General features: G+C 50.4%; 2 protein-coding genes across 2 annotated transcripts; both read left to right on the plus strand.

Moving 5' to 3' along the window:
* The first annotated feature begins 39 nt into the window (after positions 1-39).
* Pole3 (DNA polymerase epsilon 3, accessory subunit) lies at positions 40-3,347 on the plus strand. Its single transcript, XM_032903208.1, has 4 exons — positions 40-200; positions 295-380; positions 692-810; positions 1,043-3,347. The coding sequence occupies exons 1-4, from the start codon at positions 135-137 to the stop codon at positions 1,207-1,209; spliced, it is 438 nt and encodes a 145-aa protein (XP_032759099.1). The 5' UTR covers positions 40-134; the 3' UTR covers positions 1,210-3,347.
* Positions 3,348-4,818: 1,471 nt separating this feature from the next.
* Positions 4,819-14,994, plus strand: Alad (aminolevulinate dehydratase). Its single transcript, XM_032903234.1, has 12 exons — positions 4,819-5,037; positions 10,279-10,466; positions 10,923-10,973; positions 11,461-11,557; positions 12,216-12,351; positions 12,456-12,539; positions 12,629-12,717; positions 13,239-13,294; positions 13,377-13,464; positions 13,556-13,642; positions 13,933-14,062; positions 14,853-14,994. The coding sequence occupies exons 2-12, from the start codon at positions 10,354-10,356 to the stop codon at positions 14,912-14,914; spliced, it is 993 nt and encodes a 330-aa protein (XP_032759125.1). The 5' UTR covers positions 4,819-5,037; positions 10,279-10,353; the 3' UTR covers positions 14,915-14,994.
* The last annotated feature ends 381 nt before the right edge of the window (positions 14,995-15,375 follow it).

The following is a 15,375-nucleotide window of genomic DNA, read 5'->3' on the forward strand; positions in this document are numbered from 1 at the left end:
AGCACTGTGGGACACTGGCAACGTAGGGTAGGACGGAAGCTTCCGAGGGTCATATCTTAGCGACGCGGGAAGTCCAGACACCAGAACTGTCTGCGAGGAGACCTGAGGAGGAGGGTAGGGCCCAAGCGGAGGCAATGGCGGAGAGGCCTGAGGACCTAAATCTGCCCAACGCCGTCATTACCAGGATCATCAAGGAGGCGGTGAGCTGCTCGGGCTGGAGAATGGGTCGAGGGCGGACGTGTGCCAGAAGGTTAACAGAATCCGCATGTGTGTTCATCTCCACTCTCCCTGCAGCTACCGGACGGTGTCAACATCTCCAAGGAGGCCCGAAGCGCCATCTCCCGCGCGGCCAGTGTTTTCGTTTTGTATGCCACATCCTGGTAAGCCGAGCAGAGGCGAAAGGGAGGCGCAGCGGGATCCTAACCCTGCGTTCGTGTCCTGGAACCCACAGGCCCCAGTTCCCTGCTTCACTAGAGAGCGACTCACAGCTCTCCTCCAGGCCTCACAAATTCTGAGGCAGGTTAAACAAGACGGTTGTCGTAGCCCTTTGTACGGGGAAGGGATGAATTGAGCTGTGCCATACAAAAACCCATTCATCTAAGATAAATGTGGCTTTTCCCACCCCATCTCTGGCTGTCTCATGTCCCCACCACTTTGACAAGCTTCTGAAGGGCTTTGCTCTTTCTTCCAGTGCCAATAACTTTGCAATGAAAGGAAAGCGCAAGACTCTCAATGCCAGTGATGTACTGTCAGCCATGGAAGAGATGGAGTTCCAACGGTTCGTAACGCCATTGAAAGAAGCGCTAGAAGGTATCCATGTGCTCTTCTGCTTCTTAAACCACGTGAAAGATGTTCATCCTTTGTTCCCTGATCACCTGATTTCAATACTACTGCCATTAGGTCCCATTCACTGGTCCAGGACTGGTCATGATTCCACTCTGTTGAGTTGGTACCATTTCGAATATGTGATATGGGCCTGTTTATTCCTCTGGTGCCTCACTCAGTTTGTCTAATTAAACAATAATCCCCTGCTTCCTTACAGCATACAGGCGGGAGCAGAAAGGCAAGAAGGAAGCCTCAGAGCAAAAGAAGAAGGACAAAGACAAAAAAGATTTCGAAGAGCAGGACAAAAGCAGAGAGGAGGAGGATGAAGATGAAGAAAGACTGGATGAGGAAGAACAGAACGAAGAGGAGGAGGTAGACAACTGACTGGAGAGAGTGGGCAGACTCTGACACGGTGGAAGGGACCCTCAGATACTGAGATGTATTTATGTGAAGCCTCTCCCTGCAAGGCAGAGCCATCTTCCGCAACGGTGCCTGAGATCAAAATAAAAACTGACCAGAAAGATCAAAGCTAGCTAGCTCTTCCCAAACTCAGAGCGTCTGAGTTACAGAAACCAGCTTTGCTTCATCAGTCTGCAGGTTATGCCTTATTAGTGTAAGGGATTCCGAATGACTACATAGTTTGGCTTGTTTACTTAAAGTGTATAGCTAGCTAGTTTTTGATCCTATTTCCCTGCTCCTCCAAAAAGTAATAACATGTTTCTTGCTGTGTTCCAAGTTGCAGAGTCGCTAACGGGTCGGGGGGGAAATGGGGCTTGGACCATGGTCACCCTGTTTGACTGTACAGTAATTGACAATAGGTATTAATGCTCAGAATGGTTGCTCTTTAGGAAATGACTAAAAAGCTGTGAGAGAATAAGGAAATCTCCTCACTCGATGGTAGCATTGCTTGGCTTCTGGCTTTCTACACTTAGCTTTGTAGTCCTTTAGTGACTGTAGATGCCCAGTGCTCTGGTGTGGCTGCACTCCTAAGACATATACTCTTAAATTCTGAGTGTTGGTTAGAATCTGTCAAAAAAGGGTGCCAACTCCCCACCCCCACCCCCCCAGAGATGAGGATTGAACTCAGGGCCTTGCTAGGCAAGTGCTCAACCACTGAGCTAAATCCTCAACCCCAAGGGTGCCAATTCTTAAAAGCAGGTGGCTTAAACTTGGCAGTAACTCAGTGCCTGCCACTGTAGAACCTAGTGTCACCTCTTGGAAGGTATAAAATCCCAGATTGTCTCTTCTTTAGTCCACCTCTCAGACTATGGCTGCTGCTTTTCATCCCCTGAACTCATAGCAAGTTCCAGAGACTTTATCTCCTCCAGGCACAGCCTTTTTGTCTCCATCTCTCCCGCCTCTGCTTCCCAGCCCTGCTTTCTCCTCCTCTTATTCATTTCATCTTCTAGTCTAGGGACTCTGATAAAGTGCAAGGTCCTCAGATTGTTTCCTCATCTCCTGTCTTTTAAAGAGACTTGAGAAGCACCTCTGACCCTGAAGATGAGAGAAACAGTGCTCAGGAATGTGGCACCACTGCTGCAGCTTTGAGCGTGCCTGTTGGCCTTTCTTTTCCCCATTTAGTGCTCCAAGCACTTTCTCTGTCTTAGTTGTGCACATGAGGCTGACAGGTGATGTAATATAGTTGAACACTGTTTCACTAGTCAGGGAAATACAGGGAAGAGTTTGTTGAAAGTGACTGGAGACTGTTGAGAAGATTTTAATGCTTTCTACAAATAAAGAAATTCTTGTTTAAAATGATGACCCACACAATGTACTTTTGGAGAGGACTCACCAAGACACCCCTCTTTTACCCCCTGACCTCAGCACACATACAGAGTCCTGTGTCTTCTTGGATTACCAGCAGGTGAATGAGTAATCACAATTTAAGGGCACTGCTCTTCCTGAGATTCTCCTGGTTACTTTGTATATCTCACTAGCTCCCACTTCCTAAGCTCTCCCCTTGTCTAGCATTGTTCTAAGTGCTTTCAAGTATCAATTCCTATTCATAGATGTTGCCTCTATTAGCTCTCAACCACAGCTCTGTATCTCCAGTACACACAATTCTCAAGTCATATTCACAAAGAACCCCAGTGGTCCTTTGGTTTATAGGCTTTTTCCTTCACAGCAGAAACATTGTTTAATTCCCATAAGCACAGTGCTAGACCTACTCTTCAAGTCCCATTTATAATCCTGTGACTTCCTTTGAACTCAATTTCAAATGTATAACTATATGCCAAGTAGATCTTCCTAGAATATACCTTTGCTTTCAGTGAGATCAAATCCATAGTTAAACCTGTTATTCAAGGCTTGTGTAAGAAGGGCTTACCCTACCATCTAATCTCCACTCTAAGGCTGTCAAGAATGGAAGGGGCTCAGTCACAGCGTGTTCAAACAAAACAAAAACCAAACTCTTCCATGTGGGGTTTGTCCTGCCCAATCGCTTAACTATAACATTCTAAGAGAAACCTTTTCTGGGAATGGAGGTTTGGATTTAAAAGTAAAGAATTCAACATCTGGAAAGACTCTGAGGTCATCCATCAGTTTTTTCTCAATCACACCTACATCATCCCATAATGGCATCTGGACTCTGAAGGTTTTCCATCAGACTTTCTCATCTCTTTAAACAACGTGCTTCATGAACAGAGACTAACCTGGATCTGGGCCATGGAAGAGCTCTTGTTCTAATCCATTCGAAACTACTTGGAGGCTATGAAGAGATGGCTCAGCAGTTAAAAGCAATGACTGCTCTCCCAGGGGACCAGGGTTTGGTTCCCAGCACCCACATGGCAGCTCACAACTTCTATAGCTACATGCCCTCCTGTCACTGCAGGAGGTTGGTACAGAGCCATGCATGCAGGCAAACACATCTGTACACATAAAGACAAATCCTTTAAAATTGTTTTGTGCCCTAGCCCCCTACTTTTACCTATGGGAAGTTAACACTGTTTAAAGAGAAAGTCTGTAAGGTATTAGAGCTAATCTATGATCACTGAGATGATCCAGTGGGCTTTGGCCTTCTGTTTGTGTTTTAGTAAATGTTGTAAACGGTTAGGATAACTTTAGACTTACAGAAAAATTACAAGGAATGTGGTTCTTATACCCTTCACCCAACTTCGCATGTTAACAACTTGAAGTCCAATTTTCCTAGTGAATTATTAAAAACCAAAATGAGATTCACAAATCTTAAACTTTTTAAAATGAAGGTTGGATGGTACTTAGGACATTTACAGTATTTATCGCACGACTACTCACTTACACCTTCAAACTGATTTTACCACCTCCCCAGTAACCAGTCACTCCCCAAGTCTCCCTCCACTTAGGCCCCTTATCACCCACCACAAGTCTTTGTGGGAGCCCCATGAACCTCACTAGTCCCCATGCTCCAGTCCCCAGACCTTTGATCAGGATGTTTGTTTATTAACTGTTTGCTTTGTGGTTTTGCTTTTTTGGTTGGGCAAACAACTGTCACCTAGTGTCGAGATTAAAGGCATGCACCACCAAATCTACTCCCTTTGGTTAGACTTTAATATACCCATTATATATATAATCCTGATAGCCTATCACACTTGGATAGTTAGTTTTCTTGGCTTTTTTTTTCCAATGTTTTTCACATCTCTTAACCCATGACAGATAGGGGCTGGATAGTCAATTATGTAGACTAAATCTGGACAGTCAGTCTGCTGCTGAACTCAAATTTAAAGCACTCAGTCAGCCAACATGGATTTATCATCTGTATTAGGCATTACCGAGGTGTTTTAATGCCTTTGACATCCAATCGTTCTTTTTACCAGTGAGCAACGCAGTGAATATTTGCTGGAGGCTAAGAAAAGACCTTCAAGTGAACTTTGGGATGAGTTCTGGATTGCAAGCCAGGGCCCTTCCCAGAGGCTCCGACTGCCCACGTGGACCCCCTAGGGCCTTCCCACTTCTAGTGAGGCCGGAGCTGGGGGCGGGGGAATGGGCGGGCTCTCAGGCTCTCCGGAAACTGTGGATTGGCCAAGATTCCAGCCCGCTAATCATGGATCTGACCACGCGAGCTGATCAAGGATCCTACTGCCCCGAAGGGAGTGTAGGCTGCGTTCCCGTAGGGGCGGGCGGTATGGGAGCCGCTTCCGGGTGAGCCGCCCCGCCCCCACGTGGGCTTGCGCTTTTAGAGCGGGAGAGCGCTGTGTCAAGAATCCGGGCTCGGAGCGGTGGTCAGCAGCGTCTCTGGTAGGTGAACGGGTGCCGGCCTCTAGGAAGTGGGGACTGGGAGGACGACCCCAGAACAAAGCGAGGTGCACCCCAATGGCGCTGTGTTCCCGAAGCGCTAACGCTGCAGCGGAGACGCTGTCCCTATGCACCCACTGGAGGGGGCGGGATTCTTGCGGCTACACGGTCTTGCTGTATCCAGGTTTAGGGACTCAAAGCTGGGCTCTACCCGCCCCCTTTCTTGGAGGCCGCAGGGCTAGTCCCGGTTTCTGCATAGCGTGAAGTGTCTGGCAGGCTGGAGAAGTGGGGAAAACAATAAGGGTCACTTGTGCTAGGTCTCTCCTGCCTCTGCTCAGTCATTACAACAGCCGATTGAGATCCGCTTAAGCCCCAGACCACATGAGAAGACAAGAGGTCATGCAGCTTAAAAGAAGAATTTGTCCCCATGCCTTTTAAATCCCCAAGTCACACACTTAACCACCCTGCTACTAGCCGTGGTCAGTTCTTTCTTCCCCAACTCTCACCTTGACTCTCTCTCGGCTCCTCCATTATTGTAGATATATGTGAACTCTACCCTTCTAATGTCAAACGTCAAAGTGAGAATTGAGGGCTGCTAGACTCCAGAATTTTAGATCACATTTATAGGTGACCTGCTGTGTGATACCTGCCCGTCTCAGAATTCAGTTTACAGTTGTTTGATATAGAAGGTCTCCGCCAGAATTTTTTAGCAGTCTGCGGAAAGGTAGCTCCTTGAGATGGCTAAACCCGGGGCAGCGCAGCGCGGGGTGACTTTGGGGGGCGTGTTAAGCCTGCACAAGGTCTAGTTCTAATCCCTCCTAACCCTTGTGGCAGGTGGCAGCAGGAGTATGCAGGAAATGCAAATGGGTCGTAGGGCAGTCCGTTTTCAGAACTGCCACAGGTGCCTTTGTTGGGCCTCTGGGGCTTCAGATTTCCTGGCTTTAAACCTTCTACCTAGCTGGCCCTTCTGAAGAGGCTCCTCCCTAGCCAGTGCAGAGCCTGGCTCAACCTCACTCCTGTTTATGCCAAGAGCACAGCCTCTGAAATCCTTGCAGGGGGGCACAACCTGGGAACCCAGGCCCTGAAGCTGTTTCTCAGCTGCTCCCAGTGGCGGTCTCACCTCCGGGTTGGGGGATGTTGCCTCCTAAGGAGCGTGAGACCTTTACAGTCTTTCAGAAAAGCAACCTTCCAGTGTCTCTAAGAAACTACCCTCTCTACAGTGTTGCTTTCCTCCTTGTCTAGCACATGCTGCCGGAGGGCCCTCTCCTCTCCTCGGGCAGTGGGTGGACCGTAAGTCCTTCCCTGGGTGTGGCGAAGGGTCACACAGTAAGGTGTGCTCAGCTCAGCTGGGGGTTAGACATACATTTAGCATTCCTGTGCTGCTCCTGTGGTGTGAGACACACCTCATCGTGAATCTGATCTTCTCTACAGCATGCAGGCTTGATAATATCAGCACATTTTAATTTTTCAAAAAAGGGGGAGGGCATCTGAAAGGCCTTGCCCAAAGTTAGAGAGTCAACTCTGGGATTGTTTGGCCCAGAAACAGTTCTTTCTGCAATACCTTGTACAGCTTGCTAGCAAAGTGAACCTGTTTTAAAATGGGAGAGAAGGTGGTCTGGGCCCCTGTGGTCCTGTGTTCCTAAAGACACAGGCTTTAAGGTCAAGTTTACAAACCCTCTTAATTTGAGAAAAATGCCCTGTCCGTGTTTGGGAATCTTCCAGACTCTGAAGGACTTCTCTCAAAGAAAAATCCTGATCTAGAATTGGTTCTATCAAACAGAAGCAACTCTGGGCACCTTTCCACTCTGTGGACATTCATTAAACATCTGCTATCATACACTGTGTAGTAGAGGGCACTGGGCTAGAAGTTAGGAGCCTCGGGTCAGTCCCTGCCTGTGCCTCACTACCTTCGTGAGCTCTAATCCTGTGGCCTTCCATCCCATCATTTCTCCTATCAAACTGTAAGGAATTGAATAGAATTTTTTTCCTTTAAATTTTGCACCAACATCTCAGTTTTATCTAAAAGCCAAAATAAAAACCCAAATAAAATATCCAGACAGGGAGTATCTCAGTGATGAAGAACACGTGTTGCTCTTACTGAGGACCTGGGTTTGGTTGACTCAACCACCATAAGCAACTCTAGTTCTGGGGGATCGGACAACCTCTTCTGAACTCTGTGGGTGCTGCCGACATGTGACGCATATACATGCATGTAAGCAGAACTCTCCTAGCCATAAAATAAGCCTTTGAAAGTTCAAAACCAAACCAAACAAACTAACAAAGCCTAACTCAAAGTTGGGCTGTTCTGGTGGTGGAGCTTCAGGGTCCAGGGGTTCTGTCCCACCACAGGAAAACAGGAACTGCTGTAGTGCACCTCCTCACACACCTCTCCACTCTTCCCCTCCCTCCCCTCCCAGCTACCTTGAAGTAGAATTTGGGTAGCGCAGCTCTTAGGCAGCCCTCCAAGTTTTACTTTTAGCCAGATGGCCTATCAGTGTCGCTACCGTAAGCTCTTCAAGGAGATGATCGAGTGCCAGGGAATGCAGGTGTGGATTCCAGAAGCCAGGGCCTGCTACAGGGTTGATTCTTGGGCAGATGAATCCAAATGTGGGTCTGGTTTCAAAATCTGACTCCAATCCAAAGTGGCATTGAGCAAGTTCCATAACCTCTCTGAGCCTCTGTTTCATAATTGCTAAGAGTTATGTTGATTTTGCAATGTAACCCACACGAGATAAAATACTACCTTCAATGCCTTGCACCTAACAAGACTCAGCATAGGTAGAGGGAGATCAACTGGAGTCCAGCACAAATTCAGACTCTGACTTTGTCTTTAACCAGCTGTGTTGTTTTGAGCAGAGAGTTCTACATCTCTGGGCTACCTCCTGGCAGATGTCAGAGCCAAATTCTGCACGTGGTGTATAGATAAACCCTCGATTGTGTCCAGTGTGTTATTTAAGAGTCAGAGCATCTCTAAGGAGGCCTGGCCCCTCTCGTGCCCTGTGATGAGGCTGGCCCACCCAGGGGTGTGGTGGCAGGGTTGGTCCTTGTGTGGCTCCTGATAACCTCAACCCCAGCAAGGAGGGAAATGGGATAAGACAGGCCCTTGAGCTGCTTTGGAGGAAGCTGAAGGAGCCTGAGAGAGTGGACGCACAGCCAGGCACACTGAAGGATCCCTTGGGTTCTGGGCTTGTTTTCACTTTTAATTTGCTGTCGTTGGGTAAGTGCCTGCCCCCTCTAGTCCTTGATGTCCCCTTTGTTGAAAGAGCAGATTTAAGCCTTCCAGCCTCTACTATCTGTGGCTTTTTCTTTTCTTTTCTTTTTCTTTACTACTTGGCTGCTTAGTAGCCAAAAGGTTATCTCCATAAGGAAATGTCTAAAATGGAGCTGGCTCTCCAACTCTGAGTCCCACCACCCTCTTCCTGCCTCGTCTCTGTCTCAGCTGTCCCCTGGGTCAGAGCATCCGCCCTAAAAGCTGCCTCAAGATGGCCCTTCCTTCTCCGCCTCCTGACCTCCCACTGCTCCTGTGCTCCTCTGCTTCCTTCCTGTCTGCTCTCTACAGCCACAGAGTTCTCCCAAAGCCAGGCTCTGGCCAGGTCAGTGCCTTATTTGTGCTCAGAACTCATCCCTGTCAAAATCCCTCTGCCCCTTCTGTTTGTCCCCTGCTACATCCTCAAGGTTTCAGAACGGTCCACAATCATCCTCACTTCTGTGAGGGAGCACTGTCTCTTTACCCCAGCCAGATCCATACATCTTGCAGAACAGAGCCCCAGCCCTGTCTTCTACAAGCTCCTCTGCCCTCCTTTCTGGGCCCATGGATCATGTAGGCCCGGGCTGCCTGGTTCTACAATACACTTAACAGCCTTGCCTCCAGGGACTGGCATGTGACTTCCAGAAAGCACCTATGAGGGTGCTATGGTGGGCTACAGTAGCTGCTCCTGAAATCATGTGACACCCAGGTTTCCTTCAGTCTTCTATCACTTACTTTGCAGTTACTGTCTTTTCTCGATGTGATGAAATAGTTCCTCTATGCTAGAGTCAGTGTATATGGAGAGCTGGTGTGGGAGGCATGAACTCAGCATAACCTGCCCCGCAGAAGCTCTGTAACTGGCCACAAGATAAGCCGGTGCCACAAGGAACTATTATATAAGAGGGACTGTGAGGTGGGCAAGAAAGGAGCACAGTGGAGAAGTTGGTGGCATGCTTACTTGAGGGAAAACCGTGCACAATGGAGACCTAGGGAAAGGGAATAGCGGGGCATCACAAAACAAGTGCTTGCTGAACATGCGTAAGAGTCTGGGATTCCTGTCTCGGTAGCACATCATCCCGCACTTGGGAGGTAGGCGCAGGAGGATCAGGAGTCCATGATCATCCTTAGCTACATAGGAAATTCAGAGCCAGCCCTGTCTAAAAAGAAAAATCAACAAAATGGGGGAAGGAGGGGAGACAAGAAAGCACAGTGTGGGGCACGGATTGGCCAGCGCAGAAGGCTCCTTGGTTGCAAGAACTCTTTAGAGACCTCCATACAGGGAAGGTGCATGTGCGGGTCCCTCCGTTGGTCATGCATGCAGTGCTCCATCTTCTTGGAACACACTGAGCCTAGTGCCTCAGCCCATGCACCAGGGTCTCAGCAGTGCTTTGCACCAACAGCAGGATTCCAGGGCATTTTACTTGCTGCTTATCTAAAATTATCTTCCAGCAAGGCCAGCCTGAATTACAAAGTAAAACTGTCTCAGAATCAAAACAAAACACTCAGGCTGGGGCTGTAACTCAGTAGTTGAATGCTTGCCTGATAGAAACAAAGCCCCTGGGTTCAAGCCATCACAAAAAAAGTTGTAACATCTGAATCTGCTACGTGGTGGGCGTTTTTCATGGAATAACTGAAGTTTCAATGTTGCAGAGATCAGTGCTTCTCAGAATGACGGCAAGGAAGAGTCGGTTCTATTCTTTTATTCCTAATTTCTGATTCTTGGCTGAGACACAATCTAAAGTTACTAGAGAACTAGTTTTGTTTTTTAACTAGCAGTCCTGTGAACCGTGTCCCAATGCTATTACTATGTTGAAGTTGCCCTGAAGGTTCTACAGGTCTCCCTTCCTTACCTGGTTCTGGAGGGGCAGCAGTTGGTAAAACCACACCATGAGTAGCCGAGGCTGGAGAAGTGGGAGGCAGGACTGTGGAAGAGCTGTCTTCTAGATGGGACCCTGGGTACAGGGACTGTGTCTTTTGTCTCCTGATTCCCCCTACAGAGCTGAGGCTGCAGCACACACCCCAGGAGCCTAGACTCCATCTTAGCAGACCGCTGTGTCCCGCCGGCCCCCACCATGCACCATCAGTCTGTTCTGCACAGTGGCTACTTTCACCCACTGCTTCGGGCCTGGCAGACCACCCCCTCCACCGTCAGTGCCACCAACCTCATCTATCCCATCTTTGTCACGTGAGTCCCCCCCAGAAAACGGACCAGGCCATGGAGTTGCCTAGGGTCGGAGGAGGTGTATGACTGGAACAGGCATCAGGGTTGTTGGGAGGAGGGGGCCTTAAAGCGGGCTTTAGGTGAAACGAAAGGTTTTCCAAGTGACCTATGAGGTTAAGGAGAGTGGTCTTTGGAACCTACAAGCCCTGAAGAAGATGCTGTGCCTTGGCCAAGCTCACTTAGGTCCTTCCTGTGGCTGCTGTTCTTGTAGTGCAGCTGCTCTTACTGCCCCACCATTCCTGTTTCTGTTGTTATTTCAGGCCCTGGGTTTGTCCAGGCAGGGGAGCCACACATAGGATCCTACCCCCTCCCTCCATCTCCACTTCCACATCCCTCCCAGCTTCCGTTCCACTCTTCCCAGACACTCACCACGGGCCCTTCCCATAGTCACCAAACCATAGCCCTCCCCTGATCTTACAGGGATGTTCCTGATGATGTCCAGCCCATTGCCAGCCTCCCGGGAGTGGCCAGGTAGGAGGCATGGTGGCCGTCAGGGGGTGGAGGAGGAGAGATTGCATGGGTGTACCAGGAAATAGGAGCAGGTAGCAGATCGGAAAGGCACCGTGGAAGGGATTTCTTGGGAGATTAAGCTGTTAGCCAGTACAGAAGGCGACCTCGTAAAGTGACAAGCATTCTGTCATGGGGGACATTGTGGCAGAAGCTGCCACAGGCAGAAACTGGGCTCAAGATGGGACTTGAGTAAAAGCCACGGAGGAGTCTGCCACAACTAACTCCATAGCTCTGTGGTTTGTGACCCTGCTTGTCTTGCACCCTCCTGGTTCCTGTGCTTGGCTCTTCACTGAGGAATTCTCACAGGCTAGCAAGCGTGTTACCACAGAGTTGTAGCCTCAGCCTGCAGCTTGGCTTTTAGCAGAAGCATTGTTTGAAGGGGGTGGAGGCCTGGGCAAGGAACCTGTTACCTTAGTGCTTTGCACTTCCCTAACCCCCTCCCCCTCAGGTATGGCGTAAACCAGCTAGAGGAGATGCTGAGACCTCTGGTGGAAGCCGGCCTGCGCTGTGTCCTGATCTTTGGCGTCCCTAGCAGAGTTCCCAAGGTAAAAAATGGAGGAGTTGAAGAGGGAAGATGAGGACTGGGCGGATGCTCAATTTGTAAAGTACTTGCTGCTCCAGCTTGAGGACCTAGGTTCAGTCCTCAGACCCATGTTGAAAAGCTGAGCAAAGCAGTGCAGCCTGTGATCCCAGTGCTGAGAAGGCCGAAGCACGTGGGTCCCTGGGGTTTGCTGGACAGTTCGTATGCCTCAATTGGGGAGCTCCAGGGACAATGAGAATCTGTGGCATGGTGGTACATATCTTTAATCCCAACATGGGACTGCGTGTGGGGTGGGCATATCTCTCTGGTTTCTATGCACCCGTGCACACGCTCTCTCTCTCTCACACACACACACACACACAGAAGGAAGGACTGCAGTGCCACTCACTGTGCCCTTGCTCTGCCTGTGCAGGCTTTGGGGCCACAGTTGCGCTGCAGTATTGCCATAAGTAGGACTGTGACACCTTAACTGGGGTGAGTCAAGCCCCTCCCCCTCTAGGCATCTGCTGTCCTCTCTACAAATGGGGCCAGTCCAGTGCATCCTCATCCAGAGTCTGATAGGACGAAAGGAGAAGGTTGGGCCTGGTCTTCCATGGCAACCACCACACCTTCTGAAAAGCATCTATGATAGACATACCACCTGGTCCTTCCCCTGCCTCCAGGATGAACAGGGCTCCGCAGCTGACTCAGAGGATTCCCCAACTATTGAGGCTGTCCGCCTGCTGAGGAAGACCTTCCCTACCCTCCTAGTGGCCTGTGATGTCTGCTTGTGTCCCTACACCTCCCATGGCCACTGTGGTGAGCTCCCACATCCCCTCTTATCCAAGCCCAGCTTTCCTCCGGGGTAGGCACATGCAAGGACTCAAGGCGCACTCCCAAGTCTGTCTGTCTTGTCCCCCCAGGCCTCCTGAGTGAAAATGGAGCCTTCCTAGCAGAGGAAAGCCGACAGCGGTTGGCAGAGGTGGCACTGGCCTATGCCAAGGCAGGTGAGTGCGCCCTCTAGCAGCGGGGACAGGAAGGTGGCATAATGGGCCAGAGAGATGCAGAATTGTGAAGGCCAACCTTTGTTTTTCAGGTTGTCAGGTTGTAGCTCCATCAGACATGATGGATGGACGCGTTGAAGCCATCAAGGCTGCCCTGCTAAAACATGGACTTGGCAACAGGGTATAGGCTGAGGGCAGGGAGGGGTGTGGGGGTGGATGGGAGGAGAGAGCCTGGGCCAGCCCTAGGAGTATGGCTCAGTCATCAAAGCACTTGCTTGCAAAGGTGGAGACCTGAGTTTGGATCCCCCAACCCATGTAAAAAGCAGGCATGGTGGTGTGTGCTTGCTGGCTAGCTAGCCTACCCTTGGGAAACTTCTAGGCCAGTGAGAGAAACCTGTCTCAAACAAAAGGTGGGTGGCAGCTGAGGAAGGATGCTGAAGTAGTTCTCTGAGCTCCACATGCATATGCACACACATGCATCCTCACATGGACCTACATAGACACAGTGAATCATAAAATTGAGAGCAATGCTGGGTGAGGACTTTAGGACCCACTTCAACCTCAGATAGAGAGATTATGCCTAGTGTTGGATGAGACTGGATTGTAAGTCCTCTACTTCCAGCCTAAGGACCTTCCCTGTCACTTTACCCCTGGGATTTGGGAGGAGCTGGCTTGGCCTAGACCTCGCTGTCTTCCCTACAGGTCTCTGTGATGAGCTATAGTGCCAAATTTGCCTCCTGTTTCTATGGTCCTTTTCGGTGAGTGGCACCAGCTGTAGTCTGTTAAATTCCTGGTCCGCTCGCCTGAAGCTGGCCCCAGCATTGTGCTATTCTCTTGCAGGGATGCAGCTCAGTCAAGCCCAGCTTTCGGAGACCGACGCTGTTATCAGCTGCCTCCTGGAGCCCGTGGCCTGGCCCTCCGAGCAGTGGTGAGTGATCAGAACTTAAGCCCCATATCCACCCACCCTGCCCTGTCCTGTCCCTGTCTCAGGCACTGCCCATACTTCACCTCATCCCTAGGCCCGGGACATTCAAGAGGGAGCTGACATACTCATGGTGAAGCCGGGATTGCCCTACCTGGATATGGTGCAGGAGGTGAAGGACAAGGTGAGCTGAGACTGGAGATGGGAGAGCTTTTCCCTACAGTGGACCCTGAATGGAGGAGCTTTTGAGTCAGTCTCTGAGCCGGAAGCAGCAGTTTGCCTCCGATCAGGAGCCCTCTCCTCCCTTCCCTGCCTAGGTACAGGCTTGTCTCCTCTGCCATGGCTCACAGGAGCCTTCGGACAGGTCTGGCTGGACAGTTTCTGAATGAGCTGGGCTATCAGCAGGGAGCGGTGCATCCGAATGGGGCAGGGAGGAAGGGACGGTCGCTTGAGCCCACGTGTCCTCCTCTGCAGCACCCCGAGCTCCCCCTCGCAGTATACCAGGTGTCCGGAGAGTTTGCCATGTTGTGGCACGGAGCCAAGGCTGGGGCCTTTGATCTCAGGACTGCTGTACTGGAGTCCATGACGGCCTTCCGCAGAGCCGGTAAGCAGGGGTGGGGTTTGTGACCTGTGTCACAGGGACTGATGGGCACTCTGCCCAAGGTCTGAGAAGCCTTGATTCTTGGCCTGAAAGTTCTGATCCCTAGACACGGGTAGAAAAGCGAATGTAGAATGGTGGAACAGCTGTGCAGTGGTCACAGACACAAGACCTCCATATAGCTCTTTGGTTATGAGAAGCTGGGCAAGCCACTTCTGTAAATCTCAGGGTCCTTGTCTATACCCAGTACAGATTTGTCCTGAGGAGTACCTAGATAATATGCAGTGTATGCTTATTACCCCGGTAATGGGAGCAGCTTTGGTTAATGCACTCACCATCCTGATCATTCAGGCCCCACAGCTAGGGATTTAACAGCAGACTCACCAGAGGTCCACAGAAAGCAAATTGGGCAGTGTAGCTCGTCACTGAAACCTGTGGGGTGACAAAGGGTCTGAGCTAAGTCAGCCCGGGCTGGGCGACTAGGCAGGAGGAGGAAGGACCTCAGCTCAGAAGTGGAGGCTGTAGTGTGGTCTCAGTGCTGCACTGGACCTTGGTTTCCCCAGGCTTCCACTTGCCTTGCCTGCTTCTTCCTCTGCGAGTGCCACCTATCAGCAAATCAAGGCCCAGAGCAAGAGAATGACTCGTTCAATGTCTGGAGCTGGCTCCGGCCAGACTCAGCCACAGGCTGTGACACCAGGCTGTGCCTCTCCCTGGTGGTCTCCCTCTGCCTGCCTCTCATCTCTCAACTGTGCTGGTAGCTGGTGTCCCATCCGTCCCATTTCTGTTTCCCGTATAGGTGCCGACATTATCATCACCTACTTTGCACCCCAGCTGTTGAAGTGGCTGAAGGAAGAGTGAAGGAAAGTGAAGGACTTGGTCTTGACAGAGCTCCCTGGGCCTTACAGAAGGGAAAAAGTAAATGCGCTGTTAGAACTGTGCCCTGTGCCCTCTTCTTGCCCACGTTGCTGGCAGGGTGCAGCACCCTGGGTGGTTTGCCAGCACGCTAGACACCCACTCACAGCTGCATCTTTCCAGGCCCTCCGAGTTTCCCACTCTGGCTCAGCCCAGAGACCCACCTCCCTACTCCGCTGAGGTGTGGCTTCAGCTTGGCAGGACACAAGAGCCTTAGGCACAGGCTTGGGGCTTTGAGACAAGAGGAGAACAGTTGGATCTTGAAACCTAGAGAGTTATTCCTTAATGAGGGTTATTCAAAACCCCGAAGCAGCAGGAATTCCTGGCCGCAGGAGATGCCAGCATCAAAGAGTCTTTATGCACAAGATAGTTTCTGAGAACCTCTGCCCAGAGCAATTTGGACATAG

This window comes from Rattus rattus, chromosome 1 (genome assembly GCF_011064425.1).
Source record: "Rattus rattus isolate New Zealand chromosome 1, Rrattus_CSIRO_v1, whole genome shotgun sequence".
In the NCBI taxonomy this organism is placed as follows: domain Eukaryota; kingdom Metazoa; phylum Chordata; class Mammalia; order Rodentia; family Muridae; genus Rattus; species Rattus rattus.

Excerpts from the sequence above, each read along its gene's own strand:
- Alad (XM_032903234.1), top strand. The coding sequence starts at position 10,354 with ATGCACCATCAGTCTGTTCTGCACAGTGGCTACTTTCACCCACTGCTT. Across the intron at positions 10,974-11,460 it reads AGCCTCCCGGGAGTGGCCAG|GTATGGCGTAAACCAGCTAG; the intron begins GTAGGAGGCATG and ends CCTCCCCCTCAG. Across the intron at positions 12,540-12,628 it reads ACTGGCCTATGCCAAGGCAG|GTTGTCAGGTTGTAGCTCCA; the intron begins GTGAGTGCGCCC and ends TTTGTTTTTCAG.
- Pole3 (XM_032903208.1), top strand. The coding sequence starts at position 135 with ATGGCGGAGAGGCCTGAGGACCTAAATCTGCCCAACGCCGTCATTACC. Across the intron at positions 201-294 it reads CCAGGATCATCAAGGAGGCG|CTACCGGACGGTGTCAACAT; the intron begins GTGAGCTGCTCG and ends CTCTCCCTGCAG. Across the intron at positions 381-691 it reads GTTTTGTATGCCACATCCTG|TGCCAATAACTTTGCAATGA; the intron begins GTAAGCCGAGCA and ends TCTTTCTTCCAG.